General features: G+C 43.7%; 1 protein-coding gene across 4 annotated transcripts in view; it reads left to right on the plus strand.

Moving 5' to 3' along the window:
* The window catches only part of MYLK3 (myosin light chain kinase 3), a 63236-nt gene that overhangs the window by 35690 nt on the left and 7571 nt on the right, over positions 1-19975 (plus strand). For 3 of the 4 annotated variants that reach the window (XM_043525946.1, XM_037878300.2, XM_007059644.3), the window contains 6 exons: positions 3545-4140; positions 9749-9854; positions 12310-12403; positions 14000-14109; positions 14882-15023; positions 16871-16941. In XM_043525946.1, the coding sequence (XP_043381881.1) occupies positions 3545-4140; positions 9749-9854; positions 12310-12403; positions 14000-14109; positions 14882-15023; positions 16871-16941 (1119 nt within the window). The remainder of the gene's footprint in view (positions 1-3544; positions 4141-9748; positions 9855-12309; positions 12404-13999; positions 14110-14881; positions 15024-16870; positions 16942-19975) is intronic. The other variant, XM_037878301.2, reaches the window with a different exon arrangement.

A 19975-nucleotide genomic window follows, 5' to 3' on the forward strand; every position in this document is an offset into this window, starting at 1 on the left:
AGTAAGTGTAGACAAGGCTGGAGACTGAAGAACCAAATTAATAAACTGAATGGAAGTGGTCTTGGTCTACTTCTCAGTACACACAGATCCACATGAGAAAAAACATCTTTGCAAATGGCAGCAATTGGCACCCCAGTCTTAGAAGAAAGGCTAAGCTGTGGCAGGGCTTGGAGACTATATTTCCCTTTACGTCTAGAAGAGGTCCAATGTAAGGATGTGGCAGGGCAGAGTGGGGGAAGCTTGCATTGCCATAACCAGTTGTGTGGCTAAGTAAAAGAAGATTCCAGGGATGTTATTCCAGCACATTTCCCAAATTCACATGATTGGGGTGCGGGAACCCCCTGAACACAAGGTCTGTAAAGTGCAAAGGAAGTGTGTTTGTTTGATGTCTAGATCAACTTCACACAACATTTCATTATAATCAGACTTAAAATTTACTCTGCATTTTTATTCTTAAATAACAATGTGAAAAGAACATGAATCTTCCTACACTTTATTTATGGAGGAGTTTGTAGTCAGGGTGCCTACAGAGATATTTTCTGTATGTGAAGTCTGAATGAGTGGGCCAAATTCTGTGCTCGGTTACATGGGTGCAGCTCTCATTGAAGTCAATAGGCCTCTACAGAAACATAAAAGGAACAGAGTTCCAATGTTTGGAATCGTTAGAGAAATGCCCAGGTTTTCCTGCCAAGTTTAGACTTGTCTAGATAGTCATAGTAGTGTTTGCTCTAAGCTGGCATCAGCTGACTTATTAGCTTAATACCACTGAACTACAGATTCTTAATACATTTGTCTAGGCTGATTTCCCACTCTGGAACTTCAAGTGCAGAAGGTGGGGCCCGCAAGGATTCTAAAAATTAATACTGGCCACTCCAGGCTTGTATTAAACTCCCAAGGTTACAGATTTTCTCTGACCTTGGATGGGTAGATACTGCGACCACCCAACTGTAAAAACCCCTTTGAGAACCCAGGAAGGCGCACTTGGGAATTCCTTCTTGTGGGGTACCCTGAAGCCCTTTCACCCCCACCCCCCGTCCGGGGAAGAGCTGAGAAAGAAAACAAAGGAAATCAGCTGTTGCCACAGACTAATTAAACAACATGTACACAAACCTCTTAGGACACAAAAATCCAATCCGGTTCTTAAAAAAAAGGTAAATTTTATTAAAAACAAAAAGAAAGAAAATACATTTGGAACTTAGGTTTTTCGCTAGATTAAAAAAAAAAAACAATTACAAGGATTAAGCATCAAGATAGCTCTCTTGAGGTCCAGCTTAAAGGTTACAAGCAAAACAAGAGCACCTGGGTTAGCACAGAGAAGTCCACAAGCCATAAAGTAATAAAAGAGATAAACTTAATCGCATCTTCCTAGACATTTCCTGATCTACTTACATATCTGGGGTTTCAAATGAGTAGTTTCTAGGTATGATCTGGTGATTTTTCAGACCTGGCCCAAAGCTTTTTATAGCATAATTCCAGCCCTGTCTCTGCTTTCTGGGAGAACAACACAGGCAGATAAAGGGGAAGGTTTTTTTCCCAATTTTAAAAAGTTCTAGCTTTCCCATTGGCCCTTTTGGTCAGCTGCCCACTCCCTTCCTTTTACCTATGCAGGGAGACTTTAACCTTTCACAGGTAAAGCAAGTAGAGAACAACTACCAAGAGGGATTTATAGCTAACTGGCTGGCTGGGTGTCCCTTAAACAGAGCTATCCCCTTCCCTTTCATTTATCACAACATTATGAAGGAATCATGCTTATAATGACAGTGAGATGGTAAAAATGAGAACAAAACTACAGACTTGTTATGCAAAAGATAGAAAAGGTTTCTTTTCAACATCTTTGTTACAGAAGGTACAATACTTTTCAGGAAACTAGATAGGTGTTTCCTTTTCTAGGCACCAGAGACATTCTCTGCCTGCAGTTTTATAGTCCCTCAGATGCAACTTTACAGCCCTTACTGATGTCCAGTTGCCCCACTGAAGCCAGCTGCAGTACTCAGAAACGTAGGGCTGGAAGGGACCATGAGAGGTCATCTAAACCAGTGGTTCTCAAACTAGGGGCACTGCTTGTTCAGGGAAAGCCCCTGGCGGGCCGGGCCGGTTTGTTTACCTGCCGCATCCACAGGTTCGGCCGATCGCGGCTCCCACTGGCCCTGGTTCACCGCTCCAGGCCAATGGGGGCTGCAGAAAGCAGCGCGGGCCAAGGGACGTGCTGGCCGCCCTTCCTGCAGCCCCCATTGGCCTGGAGCGGTGAACCAGGGCCAGTAGGAGCCGCGATCGGCCGAACCTGTGGATGCGGCAGGCAAACAAGCCGGCCCGGCCTGCCAGGGGCTTTCCCTGGACAAGCGGCACCCCTAGTTTGAGAACCACTGATCTAAACCACCCCTCCGTGCTGAGGAGGGACCAAGTATACCTAGCCCATCACTGAGAGGTGTTTGTCCAACCTATTCTTAAAAACCTCCCATTATGGGGATTCCACAATTTCTCTTGCAGAGCCTGATCCTGCTGCTGTTTCTAAGTTTATTAATTATATGAATATCTCTGAGAGAACTTCAGAATATAGCAGGTTTTTTATAATCCCATTATCTCCAGACAACATAAGATTAATGAAAATGTTTAAAAGTTTCTAGTGGCAGGAATGCTAAAGGAAATAATATTAACAAAACAGAGGAGCTAAAAGAGCCGAGGTGTACAACATATTTTCAATAGCAGACTGTGAAAAGAGTAATATTCGATAACACTCCATGAATGCATACTCTCACACCTCCGCTCTCAGCTAACTGCAGGGGGACTAGAACACACGCACCCAGGTTTTTAAGAGCTAGCAAGTACTTCTAAAAATCCAGACCACAATTTTTAGCGCTAAATACAAAGGCTCCCCACCACAGAGGCACTGGTGAATGCTGGAGTAGGTAGGCTACGATTATGTCACTGTGGTCACGGAAGTCACGGAATCCGTGCCTGCCAGAGAGCTCTGTGACCTTTTCTGCCCCAGGGCTGGAGCTGTCAGCAGGCAGCCCTGCAGCTCTCAGGTGCTGTTGGCGGCAGGCCTCCAGCAGCTCCTAGCCACCAGGCAGCAGGGGGGACCCCAGAGCTCCCAGCCGCTGTGGGTGCTGGACCCTCCACCTGCCCCATTTTGTCAGGGCTATTTTTAGTAAAAATCATGGGCAGGTCATGGGCTTCCGTGAATTTTTGTTTATTGCCCTGACCTGTCCATGATTTTTACTAAAAATATCCATGACAAAATCTGAGCTTTAGGTATGTTATATTTTATGTCCAGCAGAGGGCAGACATCTATACAAGCTGGCATGTTAAAATAGCTATTAAAATCAGATTGTGTGGGACTGAGTCTCTTCAGAATGTTGTAAATTTATCCTGGAAGTATTGCTGAAATATTGCATTTTCTTATTGTCTTTAGCAATTTCAGTATCTGATATTTTTAGTAGGGAAATTATTACAAAACTGGGATTTAAACAAAGTGTAAAAAATATTTTCTGCTACTCTAGCAAGGCTATTTATCTGCATAAAAAGGAAAATGTTTGCTCTGCAGGATTTCCATCAATGTGCAGATGACTGAAACCCAAGAAAAGATTCCAGTGGCCAAGGAAGGAAGCCTAGGTGATCATGGAGGTACAAGTTCCAAAGTAAAATCCCCTCTGTCCTCACCATTGGAAGTTGAAGGAATTAAACATCTGACTGGCAAATTTAAACACAATCCGTGCCCCCCAAACACCAGAACCGACCCAATTCAAGAAGTAAAAGGGGTGAAGCTTGCTAATAAACATAATGAACAGGAACCCAAATTAGGGAAGCCACAGATGCTGTTGAACAAAGTCTCGACTGATAAAAAGCCCCTAGAGAAATCAGAATTAAAATGCAAGTCCATATCCTCTCAAAGCACAGCTGAAAATGATACTAAAAAAGATCTTGGTGGCAAAACGAAAAGCCATAAAGAAACAACAAAGACAATGAAAGAATCCACAAAGGATGCTAGATCTGAATTAGAATTAAAATGTGTGGAATTAGAAAGCACATACACAGGACAAAAAGAAGACAATGCAAATCAATGTACAGGAGACACCCCAGAAAACACTACATCAGTAGAAACCAGCAAAGCATTTGGCAAGGAGGATGAAGTAATCATTGGTAAGTAGCTCACAATCATACCTGGGGACTTTTACACTGAGAATTCTAGGGTTCCTGCATATGTTATACACTATAATAGCTGAAACATGCTCATTAGTGCTATTATCATAGGCCTTGGCTACACTTGCAGACATACAGCGCTGTGAGTTAAACCCGCCTTCATACAGCTGAGTAGGGAAAGAGCTGCAGTCTGTCCACATTGGCAGCTGCCTGCGCACTGTTGTGGCCACATTTGCAGCACTTGCAGCGGTATTGGGAGTGGTGAATTATGGGCAGGTATCCCACAGAGCACCTCTTCCCATTCTGGCGTCGTGGGTTGTGGGAAGGGGGCGTGGGGTGCGGGGCATTCTGGGTCCCGTCCCAACACCCCGTGTTGCATTGCTTCACATCCCAGCAATTCCTGTGTTTCCGTCCACATTTGGCGCCATCTTTCAATGGTTTCTGTGCAGCGCGATCTGTGTTCCGTTTCAGTCTGCGGGAAATGGAGCCCCAACTGCTGAGGAGTTTGCTGACGAGTCTTGCCAGCACGTCACGTTTGGCAGTTGAGCTATTCCTTAAGATCCAAAGTGACAATGAGGAGTCCGATGATATCGAGTCGCGTAACGTGTATGACACGAGATTGCTTGTGGCATTCACGGACGCGCTCAGCACCGTGGAACGCAGCTTTTGGGCTCGGGAAACAAGCACTGAGTGGTGGGATCGCATCGTCATGCAAGTCTGGGATGACGAGCAGTGGTTGCAGAACTTTCGGATGAGAAAAGCCACTTTCATGGGACTGTGTGAGGAGCTCGCCCCCACCCTGCGGCGCAAGGACACAAGATTGAGAGTTGCCCTGATGGTGGAGAAGTGGGTGGCTATTGCAATCTGGAAGCTGGCAACTCCAGACCGCTACCGATCAGTCGTGAACCAGTTTGGAGTGGGAAAGTCAACCTTTGGACTTGTGTTGATGCAAGTTTGCAGGGCCATTAATCATATCCTGCTCAGAAGAACCGTGACTCTGGGTAACGTGCAGGACATTGTGGATGGCTTTGCACAAATGGGTTTCCCTAACTGTGGAGGGGCGATAGATAGGACGCATATTCCTATTCTGGCACCACCCCACCTAGCCTCTGAGTACGTTAATCGGAAGGGATATTTCTCTGTGGTACTCCAGGTGCTTGTGGATCACCGTGGGCGTTTCATTGACATTAACATAGGCTGGCCTGGAAAGGTGCATGATGCACGCATCTTTCGGAACACTGGCCTGTTCAGGAAGCTGCAGGCTGGGACTTTTTTCCCAGAGCAGAAGATCACAGTAGGGGAAGTCAAAATGCCCATTGAGATCCTTGGAGACCCCGCTTACCCTTTAATGCCGTGGCTCAGGAAACCCCACACAGGGAGCCTTGACAGCGGCAAGGAATGGTTCAACTACAGGCTGAACCGGTGCCGAATGACTGTGCAGTGTGCTTTTGGCCATTTAAAGGGCCACTGGCGATCTCTGTATGGGAAGCTGGACTTGGCCAAACACAGCATCCCTGCAGTTATATCCGTGTGCTGTACCCTCCATAATACTTGTGAAGGGAAGGGTGAACGATTCACTCAGGCATGGGACTCGGAGGTTCAACACCTGGAGGCTGAATTTGAACAGCCAGAGAGCAGGGCTATTAGAGGGGCCCAGCCCGGGGCTGCAAGGATTAGGGATGCCTTGAGGGAGCAATTTGAGGCTGAAAGCCACCAGAAATGTCTGGTGCCCTGCACGGGAGTGAAGTGCAGTTGTTCCAATGTTAGTAGGAATCTGTGTTTGCTAAGCTGACTTGCAGTGCCTGTTTCTTTCCTGGGCTAAGGCATCTTTTACTTTATGCAATAATAAAGAATGTTTTCAAAGCCAAAAAATCCATTTATTGAAAAGAAACAACTGCTTGGGAAACAAAGGGCAAGGGGGTGGGGTGGGGAACGGTTCAATCACAGATTTGCATATGTCCTGTTCTCATACTCGGCCTTCCTGTCTGGAGTGCTGTGCCATGAGTGCTGCACTTCAGGATGGCTACACTGCATGGTGATGGGGGTTGAGTGCAGTGGGTAAGGGTCGTAGTTTTCAGGGCTGGGTGGTGAAGCAACTGGTGTTGGAGGCAGCTGGTGGCGATAAGAACCCGAATGTTGGGGAAAGTGGGTTGGAGGTGACATGGGGGCACAAGGGAAAGAGTTTTGGGACAGTGGCTGCAGGCAGGGGCAGGCGCGGTAGTGCTCTGCCTGCATGGCTACGAGCGCCTGGATAGAGTCCGTTTGGCACTCCATTATGTTTATCAGCCAGTCCGTGCTTTGCTGCCGGAGCTCCGTGCTTTGCTGCCAGTGCACTGCGTTTTTCTGGCGGATCCTGCTTTTGCTCTCCCTCCACTCCTGTGCTTTTTGATTCTCTTTAAGAGATTGCTGCATCACTTCTTGCATCATGTCTTCTTTGCTTTTTTGTGGCCTCTTCCTGAGTCTTTGCAGTCTCTCGGCCAGTGATAACATGGACTGCTGAGATCTCAAGGTTGCATCTGTAAAGGCAAAATGCAACACTTAACAGAGGCAGCATTGTTTATATTAGACAGAGTAATGATTCCCCCGAACTGAAGGGGGGCATACACAGTCTACACAATAGAATAATTTTCCCATCCCAAAGAGAGCACGCATAACCCACGGGAGCCCCAAAATGGTAAGTAAGCACAGGGTCAAGGGGGACTGATTGTTTCACGGCCATACTGTCCTCTTGGTTTCTGTGCCTTGGGGAGAGCCAACAGCTGCAGGGAGCACCTACACTGAACGCTGTCCGAACATTTTCCATCGGAGTTCATCCTGGAAGATGTCTCGCTGTGAGGGTGACCTGGGAAGCAAGGGAGGGTCTTCTCCTGCAATGTGGCTTCCGCCCTGGCCCATATGCAGTTTGCCTGTGTGCAGCAATGGTCCCCCCGCCCCTCGCGGCACAGTGGTGCAGACATGTTAGCCTAACTGGGACAAGGACCACAGTGGCTCTCCCAATAAACCTGCACAAGTGCATTGCCCACATTCTGGATGAGACTTTTGAAGAGATTACCGAGGCCGATTACCGCAAAGTGATAGACCACATCAATGCGTTATTCCTCATCTAGGCCTAACCCTCCTCGCCCAAAGAGCCCGCACTGAAAAAATTCCTTCCCGAAAAAAAAGCTGCTTACCGGGAACCTGCTCTTCTATTTGTCCTCCACCAAGTACCGGCCACTGTGACTGGCTACCTTCCTCCTGTCTTGAGAAGAGCTCCTGGCTGTATGCCTCCAGGGATTCCAGGATGTCTTCCTCTGCCCCAGCACCCTCACTCCCACTCCCGCTTCCTCCTCCTCCTCTTCCTCCCGCTCTGAAGTGTCCATGGTGGTGCTCGGAGTGGAGGTGGGGTCGCCCCCCAAGTATCATGTCCAGCTCTTTGTAGAATCAGCAGGTCATGGGGGGAGCACCCGAGGGGCCGTTTGCCTCGCGGGCTTTGCGGTAGGCACTCCGCAGCTCCTTCACTTTAATCCTGCACTGCAGTGCGTCCCGGTCATGGCCCCTTTCCCACATGCCCCTTGATATCTGCCCAAAGGTATTGTAATTCCTACGGCTGGAGCACAGCTGGGACTGGACGGCTTCCTCCCCCCAAACACTGATGAGGTCCAACAACTCTCCATTGCTCCATACTGGGGCTTGCCTGGCAGGCGGAGGCATGGTCACCTGGAAAGATTTGCTGAGAGCATTCCACGCCTGGCTGAGCAAACAGGAAGATGATTTTCAAAATTCCCAGAGAATTTAAAGGGCGGGTCTGACGGTTGGTCACCTGGGCGGGGCAGTAGAGTTTGAACTGATGACCCGACCAGACTAGAGCAGAGTGGCTAGAACAGGCATTGTGGGACACTTCTGAATACTTCTGGAGGCCAATCAGAGCGCATTGGGCGGCCACGCTGGTGCCGCAGCTCACCAGTGGCGGCGTGACAAACTTTATTCCTCTGCGGGCGGTGGAGGACCAGCGGCGCTGTGGCCGCGGAGACAAAGCACCGTACGTGCCTTGCCAGTGTGGATGGGGAGTGAGGTACAGCGCTCTGGGCAGCTTTATTGCGCTGTAACTCGCAAGTGTAGCCAAGGCCTTAGTTTGAGAGCATTTATTCAGGCACCAAGCATACACTTGGCTGCATCAGACAACAACTTTATTCACATTCATGGGACTTACTTTTTATTCTAATGTTCCTTTTCAGTTGCAGTCTCAGAATAAATGTTCTTTTGGATTTAGGATTCAATTTAAAGGCTGTATTGGAATAATAATCCTTTTAAAATAAAATGAGATGAAATTTTATGTGTTTGAAAAAAGAGAGATACTTTTAAAGCTTTATTTCTTTGAATGAAAGCCTTTATTATCACGTAAGAGAAGGGGTGTGCAAACCACACATTAATATTAGCAGGTGAAGAGAGTGTAAAATATTGCAGGAAAGGTCTCATTTTGTCCCTAGTTATACCCCTGGCCATAAGTCTTTTTCTGGGCAGCACGTTAGTGATCACACTCTGGTTGCTGCAAGAACAGGAGTACTCTCTGCCCGCAGTGGATGGACATGCCCCAAGAGGTGTGCTGATTAAGGTCTGGGTTCTACAGTAGTGGCTGATAGGTGCAAACATGTATGCGCAAATGGAATTTTAAGGTGTAATATACACTGTGCAGCTATTTTATAATGAGCATGTATTAAATTAATCAGTAACATCTATGGCCCAGTCTCTCCCTGGCTTTGCACAAAGAACTCCCAGTTATGTCAAAGGGAGTTCTACACATAGATTGACTTTGGGATTTGGCCTTTATTTGGGTCATGCTAAATTGGATCAGCTACTTTATTGGGACATCTCCCCAGGAACTGATTTCGTCTATTGATAATGGCAGTGATCGCTGCTACTGGGAGAAGCATTCTCCTGACATTGAATGAGTAAGTGGTTGTGAGTCATTAGGTGTTAGGTAGGTGCCTCACTCATGACATTTCACTCCTACCATCCAGTGGAGACAGTGGGGTTACTCATCTGCTTAAGTGCTTTGCTGGTTGGAGGACCTAGTAAAGTGAAAAGGTGGAAGAAAGATGGGAGCCTTATTAAATTCCAGGGTTTTTGTTTTGAATATTGCTAAAAGCAAATGGTTAACAATTGTCTGGCTGGATCTAAGATATCTTGAGTCCTTGTGTTGCCCTCTGATATTCCCCCGTACAGGCTACTCACCCACAGCTGTGCTGAACAACACTATGATGGGGGAGAACCATATTTCTGTTTGCATCTGCTCCAGAAAGCAATGGGGTACTGTGGTGATGATGCCAGTCTCAGTGGTCAGATTGGCTTTGGGGGGACTCTCTGAGGGACAGGGATATTCGAGTGGTGGGAGTATGATGAACGTTACCTTTGATGAGGTGTAGAGTGAGTGAGGTGCCAAAAGGCGTACAACCATGACCAAGGTGGTACAGGCCTGTTTGTAGTTAGCTAACCTATCAGGTTGCCCTTGGTTGACGTCTTGATACAGCTGTATCCTGGGAAGTGAAAATACTGGGGGGGGATGATGAAAGTAATGCGCAATGATTTGTGGAAAACCAAATCAATGAATGAACTGTCTCCTGTGTAGATGACAGCCCTCCTTCTCCTGCTCCCTTTGACCATCGCATAGTGAGCGTCAAACACACAGAGATAACAACGTGCTACTCAGTGTGCCGGCATGAAGTATTAGGAGGGTAAGTCTGTCTCTCTGTAATGCTGTGCTGTGAATGGTGCACTTAGCAACATCTCTGCAGTAGCTTAAATACACAGAAAAAGAGCTATTAGGATGATTACAATTACCCATTGCCCACAGAGTATCTACAAATACATAGTTTTCATTGGATGCTCTTGGTGACACATGTAGGTCTGCAGCTCTTAGATGACCTTGTAAATGCATAGATTCATAAAGTTTAAGGCCAGAAGGGACTATGATATCATCTACTCTGACCTCCTATATATCACAGGCCATTAAATTTCACCCAGTTACCCCTATATTGAGTCTGGTAACTTGTGTTTGGCTAAAGCAGATCTTCTTGAGAGTCATCCAGTCTTGATCTGAAGATATCAGGAGATGGAGAATCCATCACTTCCCTTGGTATTTTGTTTCAATTTTGTTTCAATGCTAAAAAGTGAGCCTTTTTTCTCATTGGAATTTGTCCACTTCTAGTTTCCAGCCACTGTTTTTTGTTATGCCATTCTCCGCTAGACCAACCTGCCTTTTAATGCCTGGTGTATTCTTCCTGTGAAGGTAGTTATGCACTGTATTCAAATCACCACTCAATCTTCTGTCTGATAAGCTGAATGGATTGAACTCTTAAGTCGTACTCTCCAATTTTTTGACATCTTTTTAAAAATGTGGACACCAGAACTGTATGCAGTATTTCAGTATCGGTCTCACCAACGCTGTATATAGAGGTAAAATCACCTCCCTACTCCCTTGTTTTATACACCAAGGATCACATTAGCCCTTTTTGACATTGAGTCGCACTGGGAGCTCATGCTGAGTTGCTTGTTCACTATGACCCCTAAATCCTTTTCAGTTACTGCTTTCCAGTTTACAGTCCCCATTCTGTGGGTATGGCCTACCTTCCTTGTTCCTAGATGTATAACTTTGCATTTGGTTGTATTAAAATACATTGGTTAGAATGGATACAAGTGATCCAGACTGTATGTCTGTATAAGTGCTTTGTCCTCATCATTATTTACCACTCCGCCAATCTTTGTCAACCACAAATTTTATGAGCAGTGATTTTATATTTACTTCAGAATTATTGATGAAAATATTGAATAGTGTCGGCCTAGTACTGTACTCCACTAGAAATGCTAGATGGAGTTAGCTAGGTCTTAATCCATTAAAGTGTTCACTATTGATATTTATAGTGCTAATTTTTTAATCAGAATGTCATGCAGTACTAAGTCATTTGCCTTACAAAAGTGTAACTATAGTACATCTATGCAGTTACCTTTATCCACCAAATTTATAATCTCAAAGAATGAAATAAGGTTTGTTTGACAAGGCCTGTTTTTCATAAAACCACGTTTACTGGCATTAATTATATTCTTATCCACTAATTTGCTTTTCCATTATTGTCTCACCAGATTTCAGTAATGCCAATTATAGCACATTTCTTCCCACCATTGAGAACTTCCGAACCCTCTTGCTTATTACCCAGACTCCTAGCAGTGGTATCTAAGCACTTGAAAATTTCTTCTCTTCACATTCCTTGTCACATTGGTTCAATTGTTCATGCCTCACTGAGTTTAAATTTGTAATGTATTTCCTGCTGTAGCACCCTCCCATTGAGTTGTTCATTTAACACCTTCCTTGCTGCTCCAGCTAGTCTCCATCCATGAAGATTAGCCCCCTCTCTGGGAGATGCAGGACATTCCATTCATACAGCCCCCCCCCCCCCTTCTAGAAAGTGGCCCAATGACCAACAAAAGCAAAGCTGTCAGCTTCATCCCAGTAACACAAACAACAGCATGTTAAAGGGTGTTAATGGCTGAGTTTTCAAACTGACATTATTTTGACATAGCACCTGGGTTTCACTCTTGCGGTGAGCACTTCCCTTCGGCCCTTTCATTTTTCTGCACTTATTTGTAATTTGGAAGAGTATGATTTCCAGGTGGAGATAAGTGCAAATATGGCCGAACAGGTCCAAGCATGATGGTGATGCAGTGGGAGAAAAGACGGTGCTTAAAAATCAAGTGCATGGGTGAGGTAGGAGACAATTTACATCATGCAATAAATGTGTGCCCTGTAGTTATTGGCTTTAATGTAATTTTAAAAGTTACGTGATCAGACCAGAAATATCCTTGTTAATATACCCCACTATGCATCACTGAAGGACAGCAGGAGTGTATAATTACAGAACCAAAAAAGAATATCAGCAGGTTACCATGTCATTGTGTAATGTAGTAATACAAATGGAGCATAATATTTTAATGTAAGAATTGAACAACTGGCTGGAAAGATAAAACTAATCCTTCATAAGCTGAGAGAAAGAGGAGATTCATGCTACAGACCACCTGATTCTGTTCACTTTGTACCAGGCTATTTTTAATCAATGATAAGAATAGTTGTTTGAAAGGCTTCTGCAGCAAGTTACTTTAAAGTCATTTTACTGTGTATTTCTCTGTATCAAACAGGGGGCGTTTTGGTCAAGTTCACAAATGCACGGAGGTGTCAACTGGTCTTAACCTGGCAGCCAAAATAATAAAAGTGAAAGGAGCAAAGGAAAGGGTAAGTATGGTTTTGTGAACCTCCATGGACAGACACTGTAAATCTGGCTTATTACAAGCACCTGCGCATCGCTTTCCTTATTAAAGTATTTTCCCACTCAACATTGTATCAAGTGTGACAAAACCAGCCTTAGTAACTACTTGCTTGAATCCTATATGACTGTTTGATCTGACCAGGTTTGATGTCCTGTTATTTTGGTGTTCACTAATGTAAACCTTCTGCCAGGTGAATTCAGCAGTAACAAGGGCCGGGTTCAGTATCTAGGGGTTCCTTGTCAACAATACAACACAAAACCGGCTCGAGCCCCACCCAGTGACCTGGGACAATTACACACCACCCACTGAGTGCCTCTCAGAGGCCATACATCCTCTGTTGCAAGCACAGAGTTTGAGTGTAGCAAAAACTTTTAATAAAAGGAGAGAAGTAACTCAGCATTAATTTGGGAATACACCGCTCATAAACACAAACCATGAGCAAAAGACCCACCCCCAAGTAAGTTGGGCAGTGTCCTTTTCCCCTCAGCGTCTTAAGTTCAGCAACCCAGAAGTCCCTTTAATGTTCCCATCCCTTCTCTATACTCCACTCACAGTTGCTGTCCTTGGCCAGTGCAGCCCCAGAGTTAAGAGGTTCATCCGCAGAGTTCACCTCCCATCCTGTGTGGAGGGTGGGGGGGAAAGGAGGCATCTTACACGCTGCACTGCTTGGGCACTTGCTCTTGCCCCAACTTCCGATTGCCATGCCTCTGTGGGGCTCTGCTCTGGCCCTCTCCGCCAGCCACCCTGCTGGCCGCTTGCCACGCCTCTCTGCCAGCTACCTGCTCACCAAGATGTCTTCAGGGCCCCCCGACACTTAACACAGATCTCAGTGATTTCAGCTGTTAGTGGGGGAGACTCATTGCTGGTGCACACTGGGCAGTCTCTTGCAATAGAGACACTGTCCCAAAGTAGACCTAGATACCAGAGATTTCAGCTCTGCAGCATGTAATAAGACTCTCAATTGAGCCTAAATTGGCTCTTTTATTATACCATAGAGAGAAGAAGGGTCAAATGGAGCCTTAAACAGGGTCTACACCACCAGGTACATGTACCCACCCTCTCTCAACTCATTGGGCTTTGGAACCCATGTCCTCTGTCTAGCGAGTGCTGTTCAGTTGAGGGTGAGTCCCTCCATTGTGATATGGCAGGTACAGTTCTGCTGCCCTCGGTTCACACAACAAGGATAGCAACACTTTATTACTCCTGCCCCAATAACAAGGAGACTGGGGATCCAACATCGGCCACAAGTGATCATTTGGGCAAGCAGTCCCATCATGATGAGCAGCTAGGCAGGGTGGGTGCGTCCATGCAAATGAGATCAGCTTCTGAAGTCTTTTTCCACAGCTCACCACTAGATGTCAGGGGAGAGCTCATCCAGACTCTGCTTACACTAACACTGGTGTGTGCAGGGAATCGGTTGGCATGAATGTTTGGGGAATGGCTAGTTTTTGTGTGAATGTTTGTATTTGAATGCGCACAAGAGTGTTCGTGGTCATGCTCCAATAGGAGCATCTGCTGGTTGCTAGTCACTATTGTTATCTTCCTGTCTGTAACGTTTCAGGAGGAAGTGAAAAATGAAATAAACATCATGAACCAGTTAAACCATGTGAATCTGATCCAGCTTTATGATGCTTTTGAATGCAAGAACAACCTCACCTTGATCATGGAATAGTAAGTTAAAGTGATATTAGGAATCGTCAGCTCTTTTGAACTTGGTGGTTGCTCAAGCCAGTAGTAGAAATGGAGGAAAATACATTGGGCTGAGGGGTGGGAATACTACAAGTGTTTCCCAACCTGAGTGAAGGCTTCTTTCATTTTTAGAAGCAAACTCTTTAAGAGAAAATCACATATTTGACAATATCAGAACTTAAAGAAATGGTAAGAATACCAGCTGTACCCCAGAGAGTATAGAGGGATTTCAGACAGGTCTGTTATTCTGAGAAAAACATCAGTATGTTTTATTTTTCATTAGCGTGGGTTTGGCCCATAGATACAACACAACTGCATTTTCTATATGAACTGTACCTAGCAAGTTTTTAAGGGTATGAGAGTTAAATTAAAGAAATAGCAGAGGGAGAGGGAACTGAAGAGAGACAGAGAAGAGGGAAAACAATGTGGTTTTTGGAGAAGTTAGAAACAAAAAGTAGGAATGATTTTGATGGAGAGGTTCATAAACGCTGTTCAAAAAGTCAGGAATTGCCTTTGCACCACTAGCAATGAGAGTGTCTGGTGATACTTTGAGAAGGCTAGTACTGAATGAACAGAGAGAGTGTGAAGAAGAGTAGCAGGACAGAGACAAAGGGCCAGATTTTTAAAGGGACTTAGGCACCTAAAGATGAAGATAGGGGCCTAGTGGGATTTTCCAAAGTGCCTAGGCATCTAACCCCCAATCTAACAAGGAATATGTGTATTTTTTTCACATTTCTCTTTGTCAATATTTTAGTGTTGATGGTGGTGAATTATTTGACAGAATCACAGATGAGAACTACCATCTAACTGAGTTGGATGCAATCCTTTTTACCAAACAAATATGTGAAGGAGTCCACTACATACATCAGCAGTATATTCTCCATTTAGACCTGAAGGTCAGTAGTTACAGATATCAGGTCTTTGGCTAAACTGTACATTGTGCTGTATGGAGAGTCTGTATGTATGGGAGCTGCGAATAGAGGGTAATTTCTCATCCCCTTCATCTTGTAATGAAATAAACTAATTTAGTTCAGTGGCCACTGTGAATTAACCCTGGAAAATTAATTTTTTTCTTTAATGTTTAATCTTTTCTTAAATTTGATAGCTTATTTTAAAGATGATTAAATAAACAGCAGGTTCCTCTGCTTTTACAGCTTTCAGATCAGAAGCTTTTCAGAGCTGTGTAGAATTGCATTGTGCCTTGGTTTGTCACCTGAGAAAATAGACGGTTTAGAAGCCCCTCTATATTTGTGTTATTAGACCTGTCCTCTCTTTTGCTTCTTCTCATGTTTGTCCTTGTCTGTGTCTCCCACTGACAATCTGGAACTGAGCCATTGTAAACTAACATGTTCTAGTGACAATTCTTCACTAGTTCTTTGTGCATAGGGACTATCATTTTCTATAAGTTTATACAATGTCTAGCACAATGGTAGCCCTATGTGGTTGATGTGCAGTTGCTACTGTAATTGTAGCTGTTTGGAAAGTGTTGTGGGTGTTTTGGTTTGTGGAAAATTTTGTTTTTTTTTGTTGAAAACCCCCAAAATTGAAAATCATTTTAATTGTTTTTGATTTTTCAATGAAAAGCTGGAATTATTTGCAGAAAGGAGCCACTTCCCATTTAGAACTTCGTTTAGTTGAAAATCCAATTTTCTTTACAAAATCTGTTTCAATGGACATTTTTCCAAATGCCCTAACCACAATATCCATGTGAAATAATTATAATATTTATAATAAATATAATAGTTGGATTTAGGACCTGGTCTTGTGAGGTGCTGAGCCTTGGATAGCTAAGTGGCTTCCCAGTAACTCTCCATTCACCTCCTGACAAGTGAGACTGAAAACGTCACCAAAAAAAGAACACACACATTTAATTTTGATGGAAAAGCAAATGCTACTTAGCTGTAATAGGCTCATTCCTTGTTTGCATTCTGGTCTCTCAAGATACTGCACTTTCTTGAATAAACCCAGTGTTATAGCGTCTGCCACCTGGCTTGCTAAACCATTCCACACAAAGGTGTCCATTCAGTCCTCCCCTAAAAAGGACCCCTTTAAATTATGTTATGTGATACCTCTGCTATGGCCAAATCTGGGAAAATAGTTACTCCCCATGGCAGCAGTAAGGAATGAAATCCCTGCAGGAGAGATCCAAGCCCACACATTTTACTGAGCCAGTTAGGAGGATGATGGGGCCCAAAAATCACCCTCCCATGGTAATAACAGACCAAGGGGAAAAGTTGATCTCAATAAACCTCTGAATATTTATCCCTGCTTCTTTTGCCACATCATTGATTCTCTCCCCTTTAAGGGGAAAAATGAAGGGAACATTTCAACAAGTGATCTGTGGGTAACATTCCCAACTAGACTTAGAGTAATTTTTCCTATACAAGCCCTCTAGGCACCCCATAACCAGCCCATGAACCATGCTGTCCTTCACCACAGTTGGGCTCAAATATATATTTGTATTAGTATAATGTATTCTGCACATGGTGCCAGGATAGAACAGAGCCTTAGGAAATGAATGGGAAAAATACAACCACCATTGTAGTAAACCACATAAAGGTGAGATTGACACATGTGAACAAACAAAGAAGTGAACTAGCATTGTTTTAAAAATCTTTCCCTGAAATAGTTCTGTATCTTTGCACTTCAGGTCATGTTTCTGGCTACTCTTCTTGTTAGTGTGTCTTATGTGCAATTTCACTGTCATTTGTTTAACTAAAAATATTCTTTTTTGTTTTTCTAGCCTGAAAACATATTATGTATAAATCGCACTGGAAACCAGATTAAAATTATTGACTTTGGTTTAGCTAGGAGGTAAGTTCAACTATGAGCCACTCAAAATCCATTGACATTTTCTTTTCTTTCATTCTTGTGATGTTTGTTCACACATTTCAGTGACTCTAAAGTGATTTTGAAATATGAAGGAGCAAAGCAACATGCTCCTGCAGGCATGAATTTGTAACTTAGTGCACTAACTGTCATGTTGTCTTTTCCAGTGACATTTGTGCAGGCTAATGTTGTATTAGTATTCTCATTTACACACAATAATGTCTCAAATAGAGGTTTTTCCCCCAGCGACTCTATGACGTCCATTAGGGACTTCACCGTTGCTATTGATTTTATATTGAAGGTGCTCAGATTTTGCAGCGCTGGGCCTCAGTCTAAAACCCCCAAGACAGATGGTAAAATGCATGACAAAACTATCTCATTTGAAACAGGAATACAGTGGATTAGCTCTAATTCCACAGTCTCTATCCCTCATCTGCCACAATGTTGGCTTCTCATGGATGAGGGTAAGGGATGAGGGTGTATAGGAAATGAGCCATGAGTTTGCAGTCTGAAATGGCTGCAATGTGGAGAATGCAGTTTTGGCCTTTACGCACAAAGGTATCACAGAGCAGGGCAGTAATGATCTCTCTTTTGGCACTGGTGTGACTGCACCTGGAATACTGTTTTCACTTCTAGAAACCACATTACCAGAAAGATATTGCTTAATTGGTGGAAACTGAGAGTGGAGGAATAAAAATGATCAGAGAGCTAGACTTAAGAAGAAAGGCAAAAAAGATTAATATGGGTAGCTTGGCTAAAGGACAGCTAAGGTGAGGCATAAACACCTATAAATATTTAGAGGGTAAACAGCAAGGAGAGAGAGGAATTAGCTGGTCCAATAAATAGTGGTGAAACATCGAGTAATGGAATGCAATTAAGGGAAGGAAAATGCATGCTCAATCTGAGCCTAACAGTGAGGGATACTAAGCTGTAGCAAGGCCATCCATGGAAAACATAGAAGCCCCATGTCTTGGGACATTTAAAATTAGAATGGACAAAATACTAGAGAATGTTCTAGAACACTCCTGCGACAGCAGGGAGAGGGACTAATAGGAGGCTTGATAAGTGTTTTCTTTGTCAAACTCCTATGAATGTGTCAAGCAAAAGATGTACCAATGCTCACTTTCTGTTGTTATGGTTTAACATAGTTCAGTATTTGAAGGCTGTGAGACCTATATACAGCATCATGTGTGAGCTGGGGTCCAGTTTTTACATTGGTCATTTACATCAGCCAAATGGTACAGGATTTAACACCTCTCACGTGGACATGGTTAGAACGAGGCCTGGTAGTTTCTGTGCCTGCCCCAGGTTTTTTACTTAACACTAGGCATGTGGGGAAATATTCCCTGATCACCATCCCACATACTCTCCCTAAGACTAGGAGGAGAGAGCAGAGCTGTTACTTATCATTTATTAAGGGCCAATTATATCCTTGGTGCAGGAGTGGGTCCTATACCATAGGGAAGGTTTCTGCAAAACAGCCAGGGAGACTGAAAAAGTCCCTTGGTCTAAGTCTGGGTGGGTGGCAGCTATGATCTGCTAGCTCTCATCCCTCTCTCCAGTTAATATGAAACTACATCTAAAAGGAGCGCAGCTCTTTTGAGAGTCTGGTATTACAGAGTGGAGCAAGTGACCATGAGTTTGTAAGAACAGAATAATAGTTGAGTCCTGAGGAAATGTTAACTTAATTCTGTAGGTAGAGATTATTTGATTAGGTGAACAACAGGTCATGGTTTACATCAATTCTATGCTGACCCAGTTCTCTTGCAGGGCTGCTTGGGCTGCTTGTATTCTGACCACTCTAACTTAAATAAAAATCCAGACCCAGCCTTCTCTCCGGGTTCTCAGGGGCTTGACAGGCCTTGCTATTACCATTGCATCTATGTTTTGCCCTCACTTGCACTGAACCAGGGGAAAGCCAGTGGGTAAAATCTTGGATCCCTTGCAATTAATGGCAAAATTCCCATTGACTTCTGTGGAACCAGGATTTCACTAAACAGTTCTAAAATAATTTTTTAACTCTTTATGTTTCACCTTAGGAAATGTTACCAGCATTAGCCCTGCTTTTACCAGAGGATGCATAGCTGTTGTGCCAAAGAAAATTTTATGTAAACATTACATCTTAACCCATATGCTGCTGTTTCATTTTTCAAGGATTTTTATTTCTTTTTGTACCTCCAAAGGGTTGTCCAGAAGCGGCTCAGTGATATAGATGATGTTTGCATCTGAGTCGGTTATGTTAAGGACTCCTCTTTGCCCTCTTCATTATGACTTTGCCTATTATTACATATTTGCAGTGACCAGAAAAGAGGGTCCTCAGTTTTATATACAGAAAAAAAATAAGAATATGGGGGAAAAAACATAAGCAGCTGTGAAGCATGATTCTCTTTCCTAAAGGAAAAGGCGAGGGATATTTGAGTGAAAACAGGAGGTATGGGCATGAGTTAGTCCCTCCAGAGAAGAAATCAACAACTTCTTATGGTAGCATAATAATAATAATATTTACCTAAAAATTATTTTCTAAACATTGTGGGGTTCTCATTACACAAACCCATGTACTTTCAGCTCAAAGAGCTTTTTTCTTTAAAAGGATTTTATAAAAATAGAAAAAAATGTACACAAACAAAATTACAGCTTTAGGGAAAGGGGTGCCCAATAGAAAAGGTTTTATTAAAGCCAGTTTGGAAACATAGTCTTGCAAGAAATAGTGTTTTAAAAAACAACAAACATTTATGGCCTGATCTGACTCGTTACATAGGCAAAACTCCCATTAACTTTAATTGGAGTTATTACTGAGTGATGATTGCAAGACTGTGCCCTTCCTTATATTAACTAGCAAATTATTAACATCTTTCACTTCCTGCAAAACCAACCTGCTGGTTACTAAAATCAAATAATGATCCCTTCTCAGGGTTCCATCTGGGCATTTATATTGTGTCCATAACTCTGTGATCTGAGCACTTTTACACAGTGAATTATGGTTTGGGATCCTGCTGAGCAAAATATCTCCAAACTTGCC

This window comes from Chelonia mydas, chromosome 12 (assembly GCF_015237465.2).
Source record: "Chelonia mydas isolate rCheMyd1 chromosome 12, rCheMyd1.pri.v2, whole genome shotgun sequence".
NCBI lineage: Eukaryota > Metazoa > Chordata > Testudines > Cheloniidae > Chelonia > Chelonia mydas.